We start from the raw sequence: 19,331 nt of genomic DNA, 5'->3' as shown, positions 1-19,331 counted from the left end.
TGATTAAGGGCCATCTATAGTATGTGATCAGACACCAATGCAACATCTTGTATTAAAGTATTTTCTCAATGAATTATCAGAGGAATTTTAGACAAGCTATGTGATTTTCTTTGCTCATAAAATAAACCAATGTTGAGGCAGGTTTGCGATAGTGTCCATGTGTTATTGAATTTTAGTTTAGTTCTTGTGTAATTTGTCAAATGTCAATCTTTTCTCCCTTTCACTTCCTTAAGAATGGCTTCTTCACAGCCAGACTTCCTTAGACCATTTCTGAGAGGCTATAGAGCACAGTTAAAAAAAAAAAAAAAAAAATCAATTAAAGAGAAAGAGATGCCTCTCTGGTCCTGTATCATCTTCCTGCTGGATTGTTTTTTATTTTGTAAGAAATAGATATTTAGAAACTGTTAAATTGCTGTCGATAGTTGCCAATGGCTGTCACATTGTATTTGACATTTTTGGTCAATGTAAGTAAAGAAATTAGAAATGAATGATCTTTGCAACAACCCTCCAGGATTCTTAAAGATAAAATTAAAAAATTAATTCTTTGCCAAGTTCAATGTTACAAGATTGAGTCAGGTTTTTTTTTTATTTTATTTTATTTTTTATTATGTTAGTCAGTGGTGAGTGGAAAACAAAGAAAGCACATTTCTTCTCAAAATAATGCAAAGCAGCCAATGTTGATTGAAAATCTTTAAAATACATTCAGAAATCCTGGAGAACTGCACAAGACCACTTTAAAACATTACAGGCAAATGTGTGCCTTGTGTTTTGGTTTAGACATACCTTTAAGTAAAAGTAGCCAATAATATATTTATTTTCTTGATAAAAAATATTTTGTCGATGACATTCCTATCTAACATTTAAACTGAGCAATTTTACATGTTGATGCCAGTTTGTTTTCTTATTCTCTGTGTAGTGCAATTCAAGCTCCAATGTGATGCCCACATGATCACAATTTCCAAGAACAACCAAACTATTTTAAGCTATGGTGTTTTAAAAACATTAAGTTCAAACACTGTTTTCAAAACACCCCTGGCTGCTAATGAAAACCTTTACACCTTTGATTATGCATAAAAACCCCTGCAGTGTAAAATGGTTTCAGTTTATTTTAAATGCTTTTACATACTGATATTTTAAAATATTAATGAACTGGTTTCATTGTTGAAATTCATTCAACAGAATGATGCTTTATCCAAAATTATTTACATGTGATGTGAATATTAGAAGCATTATGGGCTTCTGAATCTTCCTTGAAGATACTTTGACATGTGGACCTTGTGACTGGAACTGGACCAGAAACATTTTAAATGTAGTCAGCCTTCCTGAATTGCAAGCACCCCATATTATAAAACATATTGCACAAGTTACATTGCTGTGGCTGACAGCCATGTTTTAGCTATATGCAGGCTGAACTCTTGACCCCTTGTGTGGTCATCTAATGGCCTCTGTCCAGGGGGTCCAGTTTCTTCTTAAATAAGGGTAATTACAAATTAATGCAAAGCTTTTCTGAGAAAATACTTGGTGGCCCTCAAATGTGGTGCACAAAAAGGTCTGAGCTGGGGTAGCTTTACTTCCAGTGGAAGCTCTGGACCTTGTGTGTTCCGTTTTACTAGTCTGTCGTAGTGAATAAAACATCTATGCTGTGTATGGAGCAGCAGGCATGAAAACAATATAAGGCAACAGAATAAAAAAAAAATCATCAACTGACCCAAGTATGTTGTTGGCATTAAGCTTGCCAACTTATAGGAGGCGTATGGAGACAGAATGCTGGCAAAACTGCTGACAATCATGAAAAATAACTTCCACCCTGTCCATGACACACTGGACAATCTGTTGGACAACTTCAGTAACCTCTGTGTCGGATTTCAGACACATATGCCAATTTTTTCTTAATCTGTCGAAAACCAGAAATTTCTAGACCTGCTTCTATCTTTAAACGGATTCTTAATAAAAAAAAATTTTAAAAAAAAGAAAAAAAAAGTAATCACTATTTATTGGAATGGTCTGGCTGAGGTTTGGGATATTTTACTTTAAAAACAGATGTCATGAAACACTACTTTTATCTAACATATTTTAGTGCAATGCAAAATAAGCACACACAAAACTTGCTATGTTTAAATTCAGATAAAGATATGTTGCCTCTTTGTCATTTCTAATTCTGCTGTCTCGTGGAAAAGATGGTGCTTTTCTTTTGAAAATAATAACCGGAAATGCCTGGTTTAAAATACGGATAATGGACATATTTATCTTCTACCTTGTGATGCTTCTGGATGACAGGGACAAAACAACACTAGGAGAGCTATCCATGTTTACCTCGACACTCGACTATAAAATACCTTTAACAGCTGCTCGTTCCCTGATGTTTCTCCTGATTATAACGGGGTAAGCATCCAACAAGGAGGAAGTGGTGTAATATTAAATAAGCATAAAAACAAAACACGATATGCTTGTTCTGAAGCTAGTTAGCGCGCTAGCATTAGCTATCTTTGATATCTTTGGGATAAAATAGATTTTCCCTTTCACATTGGCAGTGTAACAGAAGCCTGTCATATGCTGTCTTAATCATTTTCAACAGCAAAAAGCAAAGTACAACCACAGTTATAGCTTAAATGAAGAGAACAGGATCAGAAATACGAGGCTGAAGTTAGTTTGCGATTCGAGGCTTCCGGTTCCCAATATGCGTAAACGGCAATTTTACTGAATTTTTGGAAAACTACACTGCATTAGAAGAGGTCATGACCAAAAAAATATAATACTTAGACTCATCAAACCAGGACTGAAATATTCTACATACTATGCAGATTCATTTATACATAGTTTCTGATTTGTGAAACATTTATTCTGTTTGTGAAAATGCAAATTAGGCTCCCTTGGGCTCATTTTATTTTTGGCATCTTGAACATTTTTGGCATCTGGACCACATTAGACCAGGTCCTGATAAAAAAACAAACAAACAAACAAACAAAAAAACTACAACACTTAGACTCTACTCAACATGGACTGAAACATTATAAATACTATGCAGATTCGTTAAAACATAGTTTCTGGTTTGTGAAACATTTCTTTTTTTATTCATTTTGTGAGAAGGCAAATTATGCCTTTTTTTATGTTGCACAAACGTCAACCCATATGATATTTGGTTTCTTAGTTTAGAGAAATCTTCAATAACTTAATATACTGGGCAGTATCCAATTATAGTTTTGTAATATAAGACAAAGTTATACTTTTCTTTACGCTTTTTGAAATCGGAAAAAGGAAATGTAAATGTTTACATTATGAAAATCTTGAAAATTGTTTAAAATAATAATTCCCCCATTAGCCAGCATGCAATTTTTTTCTATTGTGAGTCTTTTTATTCCACTGTATAACACATATTGACTGTATGAGGCAGTTGATTTTACCACTCTCTTGCAGTACATAGAAGACACTTGACCCAGTCTTTATTTCTTGTAGCTAAATGTATTTAAAAGTTATTAGAAAATCATATGAGTCATATTGCATTCTTACTTGTTTGCCCCAGGATATCTGGAACTGTAACATATTAAAACATCTCTTTATATTGAACTGTTGCTGTAGAGCTGCAGTAGGAAGGCCTATATGCTACAGGTTCAGGGGCATACAAGGTTGACAACTGGTTCTTTGCAAATTAGCCCACAATCATTTGAAGCATTTATTTTGCATGTAATCATCACTTCTCTGCAGTGCTGCTTCTCTGTATGTAAGTGATGAATTTAATTAAACAAGCCTTTTTAGTATTTTCACAAATAGAATAAATGTTTCACAAATCAGAAACTATGTATGAATGAATCTGCATAGTATGTAGAATATTTCAGTCCTGGTTTGAAGAGTCTAAGTATTATAGTTTTTTGTCAGGACCTGGTCTAATGCAGTCTAGTTTTTCAAAAATGTAGAATTACCCTTTACACATATTGCGAATTGAATGCTAACTTCAGCCTCATGTCAGAGATGATGCATCCACTTTTCGTCTCACTGTAATCCACAGCATTTTGCTGTATTTGCCTTTTTAACCTCATGTCCCCCAAATGTATAATGTAAAATAATAAGTAAATACAATTATTTGATTATTAAATAGTGCACCATCATTACAAAGATTAGTCTGCACCAGTTATATCCTTGTGGCAATGCTGTGTTTATGTGTTTAAGGTAATCAGGTAATTTGGTCATTCTTCCAACCAAAACCCTGACTTAATGTAAAAAAAAAAGAAAAAAAAATGTGTATACATATATATATATGTATATATATATAATATATGCTTATAAGAGGCAGTAAATATATTATTAGATATTTTATTAGGGCTTGTTTGAGTGAAGGATAATTTATAGAAGACATTATGTTTAAAGACACAAGCATGTGGGATTTATTACCTGCAACTTTAAATAAGCCAATAACCTAATAGGTTTGGACTGTATGGAATATGCAAAGAGAACAGGATAAATGATTCCTATATGTGCTTTGCTTATTCTCATTGAATGCAAGAAAAATCTCCTCAAGATTTTTATCTTAATTTTTATTAATAATTTACTTACTTTTTTACATGTCAACATGTCTGTCTTGACAGATATGGAAAAAATACGGAGGCATTGTGTATAGTAAGTGATAAACCATTTAAATAGTTATTTATCCCATTCTTCCTTCTAAAGTATACAACCATACAAGTTTATTTATTTTTTTGTGATAAAGGGAGTGCTTGGATTGACTGCCTCTGGACAAAGTTATAAAGGTTCTTTTTAAGTGACTTATTTGACTCAGAATTGTAAATTATGACACAGGTTTCCAAAGTAACCACTTGTCTTTTATGCTTATTGATATGTATAGGGAGAAATATGGAAATCTCCATCTTTGAGAAATGCCATTTTCAAACATTTAGGCCATTTTCTCTAACATTTGTTGACAAAGTGAATCTTCTCTGCCCATCTTTGATTCTCAGTCACTCAGCTTTTAAAAGACATTACGCTTGCTTTGTATCTTTACAGTTAGTTGACTTTATATAGTCTGCTTTAAATGGCATTAGAATTTAAACTTTTTCTTTTTTTCTCTTTTCTTTTCTTTTTTTTCAAACCACATTACAAGCCCTCAATTCCACCTATCCCACCCAGGTTGAGATAGGAGGAAAACAAGGTCAATGAGACTACAGCATGAAAATTGAACACAGAATATTGTGATTACAGAAACATTTCCATGATATCCCAACTTTTTCTGGTTGTGGGTGAGATGGGAAATTGGACTGAAATTAATCTCAGTAAATGAATAGTCTGCTGTTCAACTGCTGTATAAAGATTTAATCTTATTTTTTACAAACTAACCCACAAAACTCCCAGAATTGCTGTTTGACTCATGGATTTTTCTAAGAGAACAAAACTGAGGATAGTCTGTGTACAATGCAGACATTGTATTATGCTTTGCCTCATATTATGGATGGAAGAACTTGAAAATCCTCTTTGTGACATTACTGTGATTGAGCAGTACTCCAGTCCTGAAAGATACAACATTTTTAGCTGTATCTGAATGGGAATTTACATCACAGCAAACTGTTATAATGTAGATTGACGGCAATATGTTTTGTCCTCCATAGATGTAGCAAATAAAATGGAGTATGATGAAAGACTTGCACTTTTCCGCCAAACTCGCCTCAATCCCTTCGATCGTGGAGAGGAAGAAGATGGTCCTCAAGAAGGCAAGATGCCTCCACAGCATGGTAACATTAATCCTAACCATTATTTTATATTGTATAACCATTAAACTTATTCACTTCATGATTGCTTTCATAACCTGAAGCTTAGTAAACATTCTGGGAACCAATTCTTACAGCTTTGAAGCTTATATATAGATCAGTTAGTTTTATTGTTTTTTTTTAATGTTCATGAGTCTCTCTGGTGTGACAGGGTGAGTTGTTTTATTAGATCTGTGCTTCTGCTTTTTCAAATTGTAATTTATTTCCAAGTGTAAGCTTTCTTTCCCACACACAGCATGAGTTACTGACTCTAGTTAAATTGATTAATTTATTTATTGCATTTTTATGCTTGTTATCAGATTGTCAGTAAATCACTGGACTGTTTTGATATGAAAATCTGTTAACTCAAATAAAGCTTTTTCATGTTGAATAGACCCAGTTGTACTACATGAGGGACAAGCATGCTGGACAGTTGTGGCACACTGTTAGCTTGTGGAACAGGAAGTGGGAAATGCTGGATCTGAAACAGAGAAGCAAAAGTGTCAGCAGCTCTTTAGTAGCACTTCCTCGATTTTAGGAATTAGGAATCAAGACATATTTTTGTTTCATTCTTAGCATATTTTAAGCAAGACTTACACATCATTAGCCAAGCAGATAAAACAATTTAAGTTTTGAGCTTCCACCTTTCTCCTTGTGGTCTGGCTTTAAGAAGCTGAATTTAACATGTTTTGTTCTGAAGTATATGCAGGTAAGGGCCTTTTTCTGCTTTGTCAGTTAAATGAAACAGAAGTTTGAAACAGTTTGTGACAGGTGTACTATAAAGTATACATGTAGCAAGATTAAATATAATCCATGTTAAAATTCATTTTCTTATTTAAATTCAGTTTGCCATATTTTAGGGCTGTGACGATATGCTTATGTCCCGATTCGATTCGATTCTAATTTTTTTTGGGTGCCAATTCAATCTATTTTGCGATCCTCATGATTCTTCGACATTGCTGATTTTTGTAGACTAAAGACAAAATGTAAAAAACTTTTTTTGCTCGTCATTTTTCTTGTTTTCAGTTGAGAAAAAACAACACAGTAGCCAGACCATCATTCTGCTGCTTTAATGCCCAAGAACATGAGTAAAAAGATCAATAAAAACAATAAAAATGACAAAAATTTTACAATGGATTATTTTCATTTATTCGAAAAAAAAATTAATTTTTTAAGCAAAAAAATCTATTTTAAAATTGTGGAGCAAAAAATCCCAATACTCGATTTTTTCCCCCCCTGATTTTCCCACCCCTACCATATTTATCTTTAATAAAAATTAACTTTATTCTTGTTGGCCTGGCCACACTGTAACTTAGGAGGAATGACTTTTCAATGGCCTTTTCCTGCCTTTTATTTTATTGAAGTTTTGTTACTTTTCTGCTTTTGTCTTTCATGTTGTTTTAATTTTCTATCAGTACCCAATAAGATCTGTAAGCAACAATCTCTTGTTTAATTGGAGTAAATACTTCCAGCTGATCAGACTTTGTGCTGAAGAAAGTGCTGGTTATGATGAGGTTAGTCATTTTCCACTTTCTTATACAAAAGAAGGGGAAGCGTCTTGCCCAGAGACAACAGATGACTTGGGGAGGGGATTTTACCGGTCATTGGCAGACTCGACCCGCTCCCCTGCCGGAGCAACTGGTGCCGTAAAACAATTAATTGCTTTTGGTTTTGTGCTGTTACTGGGATCACTGCCGAAAGTAACAAAAACTGAAAGTGTCAGCGTACATACAACCATATTGTATTACAGATGAAACAGAGTTTTTTTTTTTTTTTTTTAACAGTTGAATGATTAATTGTTTATGATGTATAGAACAAAAAAAATGTCGCACTATGGTGCATACCCAATGAATAATTGAAAAAGGATCTGATTACAAACTTTAGACAGTAAGACCCTGAATTGCACTTCAAAGTTCATCTATGCAGCTGACCTGCAATCTTATTGACACAGTAGGTGTGTCTTTTGGTTACATATTGTTAGGGCAAATAGAACAATTACCAGCGAGATTGTTGGACTTGCATTTTGCGCTCTTTTGCTTCTTTGAGAGCTTGACTGTAAGGATTGTGTCAAGAAACCATTTTCACGCAGGTTAGATTAGTTTAAATGAATCGTAGACGCGACTGATCATAGTTTGCTCCGTTTCCTTACAGGAGGGACTTTATGTTATGTTTCCCTCTCTTTTAGAAGCAAGACCTGAGCTTTTTTCTGGGAATAGAACCCACAGCTCAGATCGGACCATGGATCTCGGTCTAGCTGAGGATCACTTCTCAAGGCCTGTGGTGAGAAATCCATTTTTCCAGCTGTTATTAAAACAATCTGTTTTACATTGTTAAAAAAGAGAAAAACTATTGAAGGTGTCTGCTTGTAAACAGAACTTCTTTTTCTTCTTTGTCTCTTCAAACATGCCGTTGCAGGGTTCATTTGTGGCATCAGACATCGAACAGCTAAAAATGGCCATAGAGGAGTGTAAGAAGCTGATTTTGGAGTTGCCAGAACATTCAGAGAGACAGAAGGACACTGTGGTAAAACTAATCCACCTGCGCCTCAAACTGCAAGAACTTAAGGTCAGTGAACAGCATGTTGGAATCTTCTAGTTGTTGCTACCTCAGACACTCAAATGATAAAATGTGGACTGCTGATCAAAATGTTTGTAAATAATTTTCTACCAGCCATTAGACTGCATCACACATCAGGTGACAAAAAGAATTCACTACATGTTATTATGCCAGATTATCTTCAGCTTTATGTTTATACTGATATCATGATGCCTATATAGTACAGTAAGGGCCACACAGTTGTATAGTTTTAATATATTTACCAGCCAAATGGCCAGTGACCTCCAAGCTGTTTAACAATCAAACCCCAAACATGTCCACAACTCTTTGTGGATGTTCATTATGCTCCCCAACAGGTGAAAAGTTTAGGAAAAATACTGTCGCTGTCCCTTTACTAACAGCACATCACACTTTTGGTTTCTGTTTGTGAGTTAAATAAGAGAAAGTATTGTAGACAATTGAAATTTGGAAAAAAAATTCTGCATTTATGTCTTGAGATTTAGTTTAACCCATAAAGACCCAACCCATGAAAAAAAATTATCAGATAAGTCCAATTTTTTCCAATATGACATCTTTATTTTTCCTTTTTAACAAAATGTAAAATAAAAAAAGTCCCAATGTTTTTTAGTGATTTATTATTTATTATCATGTTATAAGTCATAATTTCTATAGTGTTATCGTCTGCTTTCTGGTGTAACTAGAATGTCTCAGAAACTGTATGCATCATATATGTCATGCTATGTTCTCATGGGTTAATGCACAGATGTAAAGTATCTCATGTTGTAATGGATTCTTGGAAAAAAACAACAACAACAACAACAAAACATAATGACTTCATTTATCTATTTGACTGTTTTTGTGTGTTTCATGTTGATTTCTTTCCAGCAGTCTTTTCCAGCTTGGCTGTTTTTTCTCCTTATACTGCTGATTCAACTGTTTGTCAACATTTACAATATCTCTGATATCACAGAAAACATTGTGTGGGTGGCATGCTGACAATTTGTCATAATGATTAAACTGTAACAGTACCGTAATTTCTTGGCTTTTAACCGCTAGTTTTTTCACACGATTTGAATCCTGCAGCTTAAACAAGGATGCGGCTAATGCGTGGATTTTTACTGGTTAACGGGTTATTTTGCTTCATACACACACCCTCATAATGGAAAATGCACAAAGAAATGCATATGATGCAGCTTGCAAGTTAAAGGTGATTGATGTGGTTGTTGAAGGAAATGGAGCTGCTGCACGCTCTGTGAAGGTGCAGCTTATATTTAGCTGTGCTCAATAGCCCAGAAATGATGAGACTTCTGACAGCACAAAAATAGCTTTATTATGAATTAGGATGCATTTTTTGTTTTATGTTACAAATCATACATTTGAAAAGCAAATCCAGTCATTTAACTTGAACCTAAACATTTGTATTGTATCTTTTTTTTTTTTTTTTGTCACTTTGAAACATTGAATGTGATGCAGCTACTTTATACAAGTGTTCTAGTTTGCCTTTCTCTTTTAAAAGGACCCAGAAGAAGATGAGCCTAATTTGAGAATCGTTTTGGAGCACCGCTTTTCCAAGGAGAAGAGCAAGAGCGTGAAACAGACTTGTGACAAGTGTAGCGCCATCATATGGGGTCTTATCCAGACCTGGTATACCTGCACAGGTGAGATATGGACTAATAAAAGTTTGTTGTACCAATACTGGAAAATTCTTGTGTTCAGCCTCAAAGCAGAACTCTTAGTCTACCTCTGAACCCTGAGTTCATGAACTCTGAAATTGGAAACAGAGTTTTAAGCTCCAGCTCTCCATAATTCAGAGTGCATGTGTGGCTGATGAAAAACATGTCTGCATACTCTGAGGCAACAAGTAAATAAAAAGCAGAGGTAACATTTTGATTTAGTATTGCTTGGAAGTTGAACAAGTGCCAGCGTTGACTTTGACTTTGCTCTGGAACAGTTTGGGATAAAGGAGTCTGTAAGCTAACACTATTAAATTTCATGTTGTGTTGTTCGCACATTCATCATTTATCCAAAGTGAATTTTCCCTAATAGACAGTGATAAAGCTGGAATCCAGTAACCTTATATAGCAATTTGTTGTGACTTTGTTCCAGCTGCAGTCCATTACAGACAAATGCAGGTGGTGGTAAATGTGGCTCAAAGGGATAAAACAGTTTGACAGACAGATTGTAAGTCTGTGTTAGTGGTGATTTATATTTTTACATTTACATCTAACAAAAGAAGTATCCAAGTTTAAACTGAAGGTAAGCTTGTAAACAGGCTTGCTTTGGTGTGTGCTGACACAGTACCTCCAGATCCCTTCCCCTACCTTCTCATGAATGAAGAACTTATTAACTCCTTTTCACTGTTTTTCAGCTCTGGCTTTGCCCAAGGATGTGTGCTGAGCACCCTTTTTACCAGCTCATTAACCATCCAAATCTTTGTATCTTGGATTTTTTTCTCGCATAAGAACAAATCCCATGAGCACACAGCAGTACTCTCGTGAATATCTTACAACTAGCACGTACTATTAGAATCGACATTTGTGATGTTTTCTGTGGTTTTGTTCATAAAAATACAATAATAAAGCTACAGCAAAGTTTTTGTCCGATCTTTTTAAATACTTTTGGTAAAGAACTAAACATTTTTTGATTTAAGATAAGTAGAAAGATTTTGCAAATCTTGTCCACAACTTGCTGGTCTCCCGAAATTCCTAACGCCAAAAGACTGCACACACACCACATCTGTTACCCCAAGCACAAGAATATTGCTCCACATATGTCCAAGTTACCTCTGACTCCCTGATCATCCTTCACCAAATTGTCAGTGTAAGGTCTCCAAAAAAAAAAAAAAAAAAAGACAGAAAAAAGTACCAGATCATTAAAAGACCATCTCAAGTTAAACTCCCAGATGTGCAATCAGTATGTTGTTGTAATGTTGTTGTTTTTTTATTTTGTGAAAATCATCATTTTTGCCTAATATGCAAAAGTTGAGCTTCAGTTTCCTTAAAAGTAATTTGCACTCGTTCCGTTACCTTCAGCAAAGTATCCTCACAGCAAATGTAATCTGCATAGAAATTGTAGGAGATTTTTACCCAACTCATTTAAATATTTTGTAAAAAAGCAAGGGGACCTAAAGTAGAGCTCTGAGGGACCCCTTTATCAAAAGTGAAAATGTCAGAGGAGCAACCATCAGCTTTGACACACTAAGTTCTGTCTGAAAGGTAATCAGTGAACCAGACCACAGTAGAATCCGATAGCCTGAGACCGACCAGTCTATGTATCATCACCTTGTGGTCTCAAAGGCTTTGGAGGGAATGATAAAAATAGTCTCAGTGCTGTTTGCTTCTTGTGTTGTGATGATGTCACAACATGATGCAATGGTTTTACTTTCAAAGAAAGCCTTTAGTTGATCACTCATTGGTTTCTACAATCTGTTATGCAGGTGATGTAGCAGTAGTTGGCCTATAATTAAGATCTGATGAGTTACCCTCTTTTAAACGAGGAAGAACATATAATTTCCACATATTTATAATTTCTTGAGTAACAAATGTTAAATCATAAATACAGGCCATGGCCTGATCAATAAAGTCAGAAGCAAGTTTTAAATAAAATACATCCAGCTTGTCTGGCCCTGCTGGGTTTTTACCGTCCAATTTTAAGGGGTCTTTGTGTACCTCTGTAACACTTCTTACGCGAATGTGTACAATAACTCAACGGCGCACCCACAGTTTACTTGTACCTGTACTTGTACTTGTACCTGTAAAAAGATAATAAAAACCTATTGTATTTTCATCTATGTGTACACACATCAAGTCGACATTGCAGGATTTGCTGTATTTGATGGTGCTGTCTTCTGTCGATTCATCAAGTCCAGCTTAATGTTTGGAAACTTTTTTTGGCATCCGTGAATTATAAGAAGAAACACTGGCTGGTTTACAACAACGTAGTTTTTTCACCTATGAGAGGCAACCAGTATTTTAAAAAAAATGTCTAATATGTAAAGTGATTTTCAAACCATGATAGAAAGTCCATCAGTGCAACCAGTCAATGCATGAGAAATGAGTGATTGCTGTTCTGTGTTTCACACAACAGTTATATCTGTTATGATATTGATTACTACAGTCCTGTACAATAACATTTTGATGTGATGGTGCCCACAGTCAATCAGAGGAAAGACACTTTATCATTTTATATTGATCTGAGAGTCAAGATATTGTTTCTTGAATTTGTTGTCAGTCATTAATCATATTAAAGTCTTTGTTGTTCAAATAATTACTAATATTGACTCTATCATTTCAGGATGCTATTATCGTTGCCATAGTAAGTGTATGAACCTGATCACAAAGCCCTGTGTCAGGTCGAAGGTCAGCCACCAGTCAGAGTATGAACTCAGCATCTGCCCAGAAATAGGACTAGATCGGCAGGACTATCGTTGTGCAGAATGTCGAGCACCTATTTCGCTGAGTAAGTACTCATTTGTCATTTAGGGTGGCAGGGGAATACAAGGTTGTAAACCTATCCATGTGGAATGACTTGCTGAAGAAACGACAAGAAAAACACAAATACATTTGAAGGTGAGGGTTGTAGTTGTAAACAGCAACTCATCAAATCTTTGTAGTAGCTACTTTTCTCTGCTTGCCTTCTCCAGTAGTTGCCTTCTACCAACAAAACACACCTGGATATCTGACTGAACTACTGTGGGTTGAGATGGGTGTCATATCATATTGTTTTTGTTTACCATTTGTGTTAGTTTGACTATTTTGCTATTGCTTATTTATCTGTCAGGAGGTGTACCAAGCGAGGCAAGACAATGTGACTACACAGGCCAATACTACTGTAGCACATGCCACTGGAATGACACGGCCATCATTCCAGCTCGTGTCATCCACAACTGGGAATTTGAATCACGAAAGGTATCCTCAACAACCACACAGAAAACATACAGTATATAAAAATATCCATTCAGGTCAGTGCATAAACTATGATTATCAGAAGGTTTTGATTTTGTTCTATGACGAATGTCATTTAATTTGTTTCTGGCTAAGTTCATTGATTGTTTTGTATTGAGGTTATTGTTGAGAAACTTATTTTCTCTAAGTGTCAATACTTTATCTCTTTTCTTGCAGAAGAAAGTGTGCAGGGAAGAATTAGGCAGTTTAAGCATTCGCATGTTCCTTTATTAAATTTGGAAATAAGATAAAAAAAAAAAAAAGGCAAGGAAGCAGAGGGCAAAAAAGGTCACCTTTAAATTTAGGGAGAGAATTAAACGGATAAAAAACATCCCTAATAAGTAATAACTTACTGTTATTCACTTTTATGCTGTCATGTTTCACTTTCACTTTTTAAAATGAAATAGTTTTTCATTTTATTACACTTACAAAATATAGTGCAGCCTTTCTAAAAGAGACAATGGTAAATAAACATTACAGACTATATATTAGGCAAATTAATATTGTTGGTATTGTTGTGACAGACCCAGTTATCAAATTAGAAATCTCACTATATGATATATCTCCAGTCATAAATGACAGGTTGTAATGGTATGTTTAACCTTTTAACCTACAAACAAATTAATAGATTGTTTAGATGTCTTCTTACTCTAAAACACCTGATCTAGATTAATGGACCTCTTTAAAAGGTACAGAAACATCTAAAACATGCAGGGCAGTGGGTCCTGGGGACCAGGATTGAGAAACACTCACCACCATACATTCTGATTGGCTCTCATATATTCATAAAATTTGGCAATCATGTAAATCGGCAGTTTCCATTACACACACTGAACAACTGCAGATGAATTCAATTTCATGCATGGATTCATTCGTCTTTTAAAAATCAATCATTGGACACTTAATGAAAGGGCACGAGGTAGGAAATGAGTGTTTGGGTTGAATAAACTTATTCTCTGTTACCAATTAAGGAAATGCAAATGTGCAACTGTTTTCTACAGATTTCATACATTGGTGCTGCTGAACAGAAGAACTGTGCATTGTTACATTTGGAGTGCTCCACCAATCAAGTCAGATCGGTTTCAGAAAATCCATCAAAGAGTCAGTCTTTTTTTAAATTTAGTCAGAAAAGATTGCAATCCTTTAACTCAGGAAAATAACTGCGAAAGCCAGGCAGCATCTGATTCACTGACACTTTCAGCCCATGTCAGTAGAGTTACTCATCTTCTCAGATCATAGACATTGAGTCATTCAGTGTGTGCTTCAGTGCAGAGAGACCGCATGCGAGTGTGGAAGTATGAAAGGGGTATTGTTCGTTAGTGAATGTTTCCAATCTGTGCTGACAGTGTGAATGTTTTCCAGGTTTGTCGCTCCTCGCTGCGCTACCTGGCACTCATGATGTCACGGCCTGTGTTGAAGTTGAAAGAAATCAACCCGCTGCTATTCAACTTTGTGGAGGAACTAGTTGAGATCAGGGTGGGTAGTTTAACCTGATTTTTCAGGACCTTCCAAAAGGTTAGTTTCAAGTAAATATGTTCAAAGTCTTCAAGACTTCATAGTCAATACTCTGTACTTATTGTGAGAGCCATTTTCTCACAAAATCCATTGTAGCACTACTCCTTGTGCATGCAGGTGCATGCATTATTACAGGAAAAAGAATTTTACTACTGCTTGCCCATGCAGGAAGAAAGAAAATATCTGTATATCAATAGTCTTGACAGCTCTGTTTGTGTATGCTTTTGTGTATTTCTGTGTGTCCTTTGCAGAAACTTCGTCAAGATATTCTCCTGATGAAACCCTATTTTATTACTTGCAAGGAGGCGATGGAAGCTCGGCTGCTACTACAGGTCAGTAACCTATGCTACATAGTACCACAAAACGAGATTTTTTCCAATGCGCTGTTATCTACACAATGAACTATTGTAACATGATCCAACAGCGCCACCTTGTGGTGGAAGTGAAGTGTTTGTTTAAATCTTGAACTCTGAATAGTTGATCTTTAAAACATATTTTTAGAGTATTTTAATCTAATTTTTAACATTTGAAATGGTTTCAGGTATTAAAACAAAACAATTAAAAAGCTAAAGTGTGCTCTTGAAAAGTTTGATATTTTTTTCTTGGCTACTTTGGGATGAAACAGTTTCTTTTCAAGTTTGTTTTTTTTTCTCAACAGTATTTAACTTTTCTTTTATTTATTTATTTATTTTCTTATTTATTTATTTCAGACAGGTCAACATTATTTATGTTCTTTACATACATATATGTATAGCCTCTAAAATACTCATGTATTATGTTGACAAGTCTAAAAAGGAGAAGGAAGAAGTATAACTTATTTGTTCCAACCCCTACGCACATGATTAATGATTAAACCTAATGTTTCAATAAATTTTGCACAAGTTGCTGTTCTCTAACAAGGAGCTTAACGGCAAAAATCACGGCAGGTGTGTGATCCTTGAATTGACCAATAAATGTCCTGGTTCAATTAGAGCTGGTGTTTAAACAGTTGTCCTCATCATGCTGTTCACATTTTGACATCATGAGACCAAGACGACACCTAACAATGGAACAACAGTCCCTTGCCATTGCGATGCTTCAAACAGGACGTTCTCAGACAGAAGTGGCCACTGAGCTTGGAGTGTCACAGAGTGTCATCAGCAGGTTGCAACAGAGATATGGAGAGACTGGAAGAGTCACAGAAAGGCCTAGAAGTGGACGTCCTTTGGCCACATCCCGTGCTGATGACCGCTACATTGTGAACACTGCCCTGAGAAACCGGATGATGAATGCCACTCAACTCCAGGCACGTTTAAGAGAGGTGAGAGGCACCCAAGTGTACCGTCAGACTATTCGAAACCGTTTACATCAGCGTGGTCTGCGTGCTAGACGACCTGCACGGGTACCTGACCACACCACCAGGCACAGGCATCATCGTCTTGCATGGGCCAGGGAGCATTTACGCTGGACAAGGAACCAGTGGGCCTCAGTGCTATTCTCTGATGAAAGTCGATTCACACTGAGCAGAAATGATGGCCGGCAACGATGTTGGAGACGTCAGGGAGAGCGCTATGCATCAGCCACTGTTGTCACCAGGCGAGCTTTTGGTGGTGGCGGTGTTACAGTGTGGGCAGGGGTGTCCACTTGGTGCAGAACTGCCCTACACTTTGTGAATGGTACAGTGACAAGCCCATACTACCTGAATAACATCATTAATCCAGTGATTGTGCCCCTACATGAACAGCACAGGCCTAATTTCATCTTCATGGATGACAATGCTCCTGCTCATCGAGGCCGCATCATCAGGGAACGGCTGTTGGAGACTGGTGTACCTCAAATGGAATGGCCTGCACTCTCTCCAGACCTGAATCCCATTGAAAACCTGTGGGATCAGCTGAGCCGTCGTGTAGAGGCTCGAAACCCTGCACCCCAGAACCTCAATGACCTGAGGGCTGCCCTTCAAGAAGAGTGGGATGCCATGCCTCAGCAGGCAATAAGTTGCCTTGTGAACAGCATGAGACGTCGTTGTCAAGCTGTAATTGATGCTCAAGGGCACATGACGAGATATTGAGACGTTCAAATTTTTTGTTGTGGTGTAACTACCATTGTTGTTACCTTTTGTGTTGAATGAATTTTTTGAGATGAGGAAATCAGTAGTGCATCCTTCTACTTAAATGTCTTACTTTTATGATATTATATCACTGTAGCATGAACATATTGCATTTTCCATAAATTTCACCTGAAAGCCAAATATCCCTAACTTTTTGTGAGTAGTGTATATATATACACACACATACATACCCATATGCATACCTACACCCATACACATACCTACAAACATTCATATTATACACACATATATACTCATAGATATACCTACACATACACACATACATAATGATACCTAGCTGTATATAGCTGTACCCTTATACATATTTACATTTCTACAGATATACACCTCTACACGTTCTCACACTCATGCATATGCAGACATACACCCATGTATACCCCCACAAAACCACCTACACATACATGGACCCACTTATATACAGTCCTGTTTCTGCCATTTGTACCTCCTTTGAACTCATTTCAAACTCTCATCCCCATACTTACTGCAAAGCATCTGTTAAAATCTTTTTTAAAATAAACTCATGCTTGATGCTTGAACTTTATTGCGTTCATGTTACCTGCACATGTTATATGATGCACTGACCTTTTATTTCTCCACTCTATTTCTTCCAGCTACAAGATCGCCAGCACTTTGTTGAAAATGACGACATGTACTCACTACAGGATTTGATTGACATCTCGAGTGGCAGACTCAGCTGTTCCCTCACCGAAATCCACACCACATTTGCCAAGCATATCAAACTAGACTGTGAGGTGAGTTCATGTTGTGTTTCAGTGATAAACTACAAAAAAAAACAAAAAAAACCAAAACAAAATATGACACCTTCTTTATGACAACTTTCTTCTCTGCCATTTTGCCTGTGCTTTCTGTGTGTATGTGTGTATCTGTGTGTGTAAAGCGTTGTCAGGCCAAAGGATTTGTGTGTGAGCTTTGTAAGGAGGGAGACATCTTGTTCCCATTTGACAGTCACACCTCGGTTTGCCATGACTGCTCAGCTGTCTTCCACAGGTTAGTGACCACCAACCATTCAAACATTTGATCTATTTCCATAAATAAGCAGAAAATGCTATTATTAGTTTGTCCCACATGTTTACATGAAAAGAAACAGCAACCTCAACTGATTCATATTTAACTTTGTCCTTATAATAAAAAAAAAAAAGTACCTAAATTACATCATGAGCACGTTTGTCTTTATTTTTTGTCATTTCCTTTGTATCTATATAGAGATTGTTACTATGACAATTCCACAACTTGTCCACGATGTGCCCGAATGACAGAGCGAAAGCAAGATGAGGAGTCAGATGTAACAGAAGCATAACTGCTTGGAAGAAACACCTGATGATTTCTTGGATGTTGCACTTTGCCTTGAAACTGAAGAAGTCTGAGCAAACAGTTAAAACTGTGTTTGTTTATTTTCTGTTCATGCTTTTGTATCTTCTACTTTCTTTTCACTACATAAATAAGCAGGGTCCTAAAAAAAAAAAAAAACCCGTCTGGAAATTAATATATCTATTTTTTATTAAACCTTTGATTTCATATTGAAATATGTTGTACTGAACAGTGTATGTATGTGTCAGGTCTGAGTGTTGTGTGTGTATATGTGTGTGTGCATGGCTTTTTAGAAATGCGTTCCCCATGAAAAAATTCAGTGACAGTTTAGTGATCATGCATGACAGAGTATGGGATGTATGTAGACCTTTATTTAAACAAAAGAGTCATTTACAGTGATGACCTGGCAAGAACGAGCACAAGAAAAATCTATACTGCACTAATGTACAGTATATGGAAAACTTTCATAGTGCTAAACTTAAATGTCTTCGTTTATGAAGGTGAATTATAGAGACTACATCCCCAGTGTGACATGACATAAAAACCACAAAATTACATCCAGTCAGAAAATTGGAATTTCAGCATCCAGTTATTTTTTTTCACTAAAACCTAGTGGGTTAACCTTACTGGGCTGTTATCGCAAAGCATCAGTTCATTATATAAGTTGATTATTTTGCTTGTTTGTACTTTCCTTCCTCCGTTTCACTATCAGATTGGAATCGTAATCTCTTGATCTGTTAAACATTTCATGAGGTTTCAAATTTATATTTACAGTTGCTAAAGCAGTGTTTATTCTAAGCATTCCTTCTGCAAGTTACTTGATGCTGCAAATATATATATATATATATATATATATATATATATATATATATATATATATATATATAATACACACACACACACACAATCATTTACTCATCAACTAATAAGGACAGAGATGTGTATATCTGCAACCAATGTGTAATACAAGCATGCACCTGCAGTTCACTTTATTTCAAGGGGAAGTTTGTTAACTGAAATGAAAATATTTAAAGTTGTTAATTGCTGTTTCTTGTTTGAAACTGTGAACCAATTTTGTAACTTTTCTTTGTCTTTTATCCAGTTTTGTTCAGTGCAGGTTACAGCTGTTAACTAAACATGTCTGGT

At 35.9% G+C, this 19,331-nt stretch overlaps 1 protein-coding gene across 1 annotated transcript; it reads left to right on the top strand.

The window, feature by feature from the left end:
* The first annotated feature begins 2,265 nt into the window (after positions 1-2,265).
* Positions 2,266-18,996, top strand: def8 (differentially expressed in FDCP 8 homolog). Its single transcript, XM_079238842.1, has 12 exons — positions 2,266-2,382; positions 5,595-5,717; positions 7,918-8,012; positions 8,148-8,297; positions 9,805-9,946; positions 12,582-12,746; positions 13,068-13,195; positions 14,594-14,707; positions 14,998-15,078; positions 17,468-17,608; positions 17,755-17,864; positions 18,081-18,996. The coding sequence occupies exons 2-12, from the start codon at positions 5,609-5,611 to the stop codon at positions 18,172-18,174; spliced, it is 1,329 nt and encodes a 442-aa protein (XP_079094968.1). The 5' UTR covers positions 2,266-2,382; positions 5,595-5,608; the 3' UTR covers positions 18,175-18,996.
* Positions 18,997-19,331: the final 335 nt, after the last annotated feature.

The sequence above is a fragment of the Telmatherina bonti genome, assembly GCF_933228915.1.
Source record: "Telmatherina bonti genome assembly, chromosome: 1".
NCBI lineage: Eukaryota > Metazoa > Chordata > Actinopteri > Atheriniformes > Telmatherinidae > Telmatherina > Telmatherina bonti.
This window is presented reverse-complemented; position numbering and strand designations above follow the sequence as displayed.

Excerpts from the sequence above, each read along its gene's own strand:
- def8 (XM_079238842.1), top strand. The coding sequence starts at position 5,609 with ATGGAGTATGATGAAAGACTTGCACTTTTCCGCCAAACTCGCCTCAAT. Across the intron at positions 12,747-13,067 it reads TCGAGCACCTATTTCGCTGA|GAGGTGTACCAAGCGAGGCA; the intron begins GTAAGTACTCAT and ends TTTATCTGTCAG. Across the intron at positions 15,079-17,467 it reads AAGCTCGGCTGCTACTACAG|CTACAAGATCGCCAGCACTT; the intron begins GTCAGTAACCTA and ends TATTTCTTCCAG.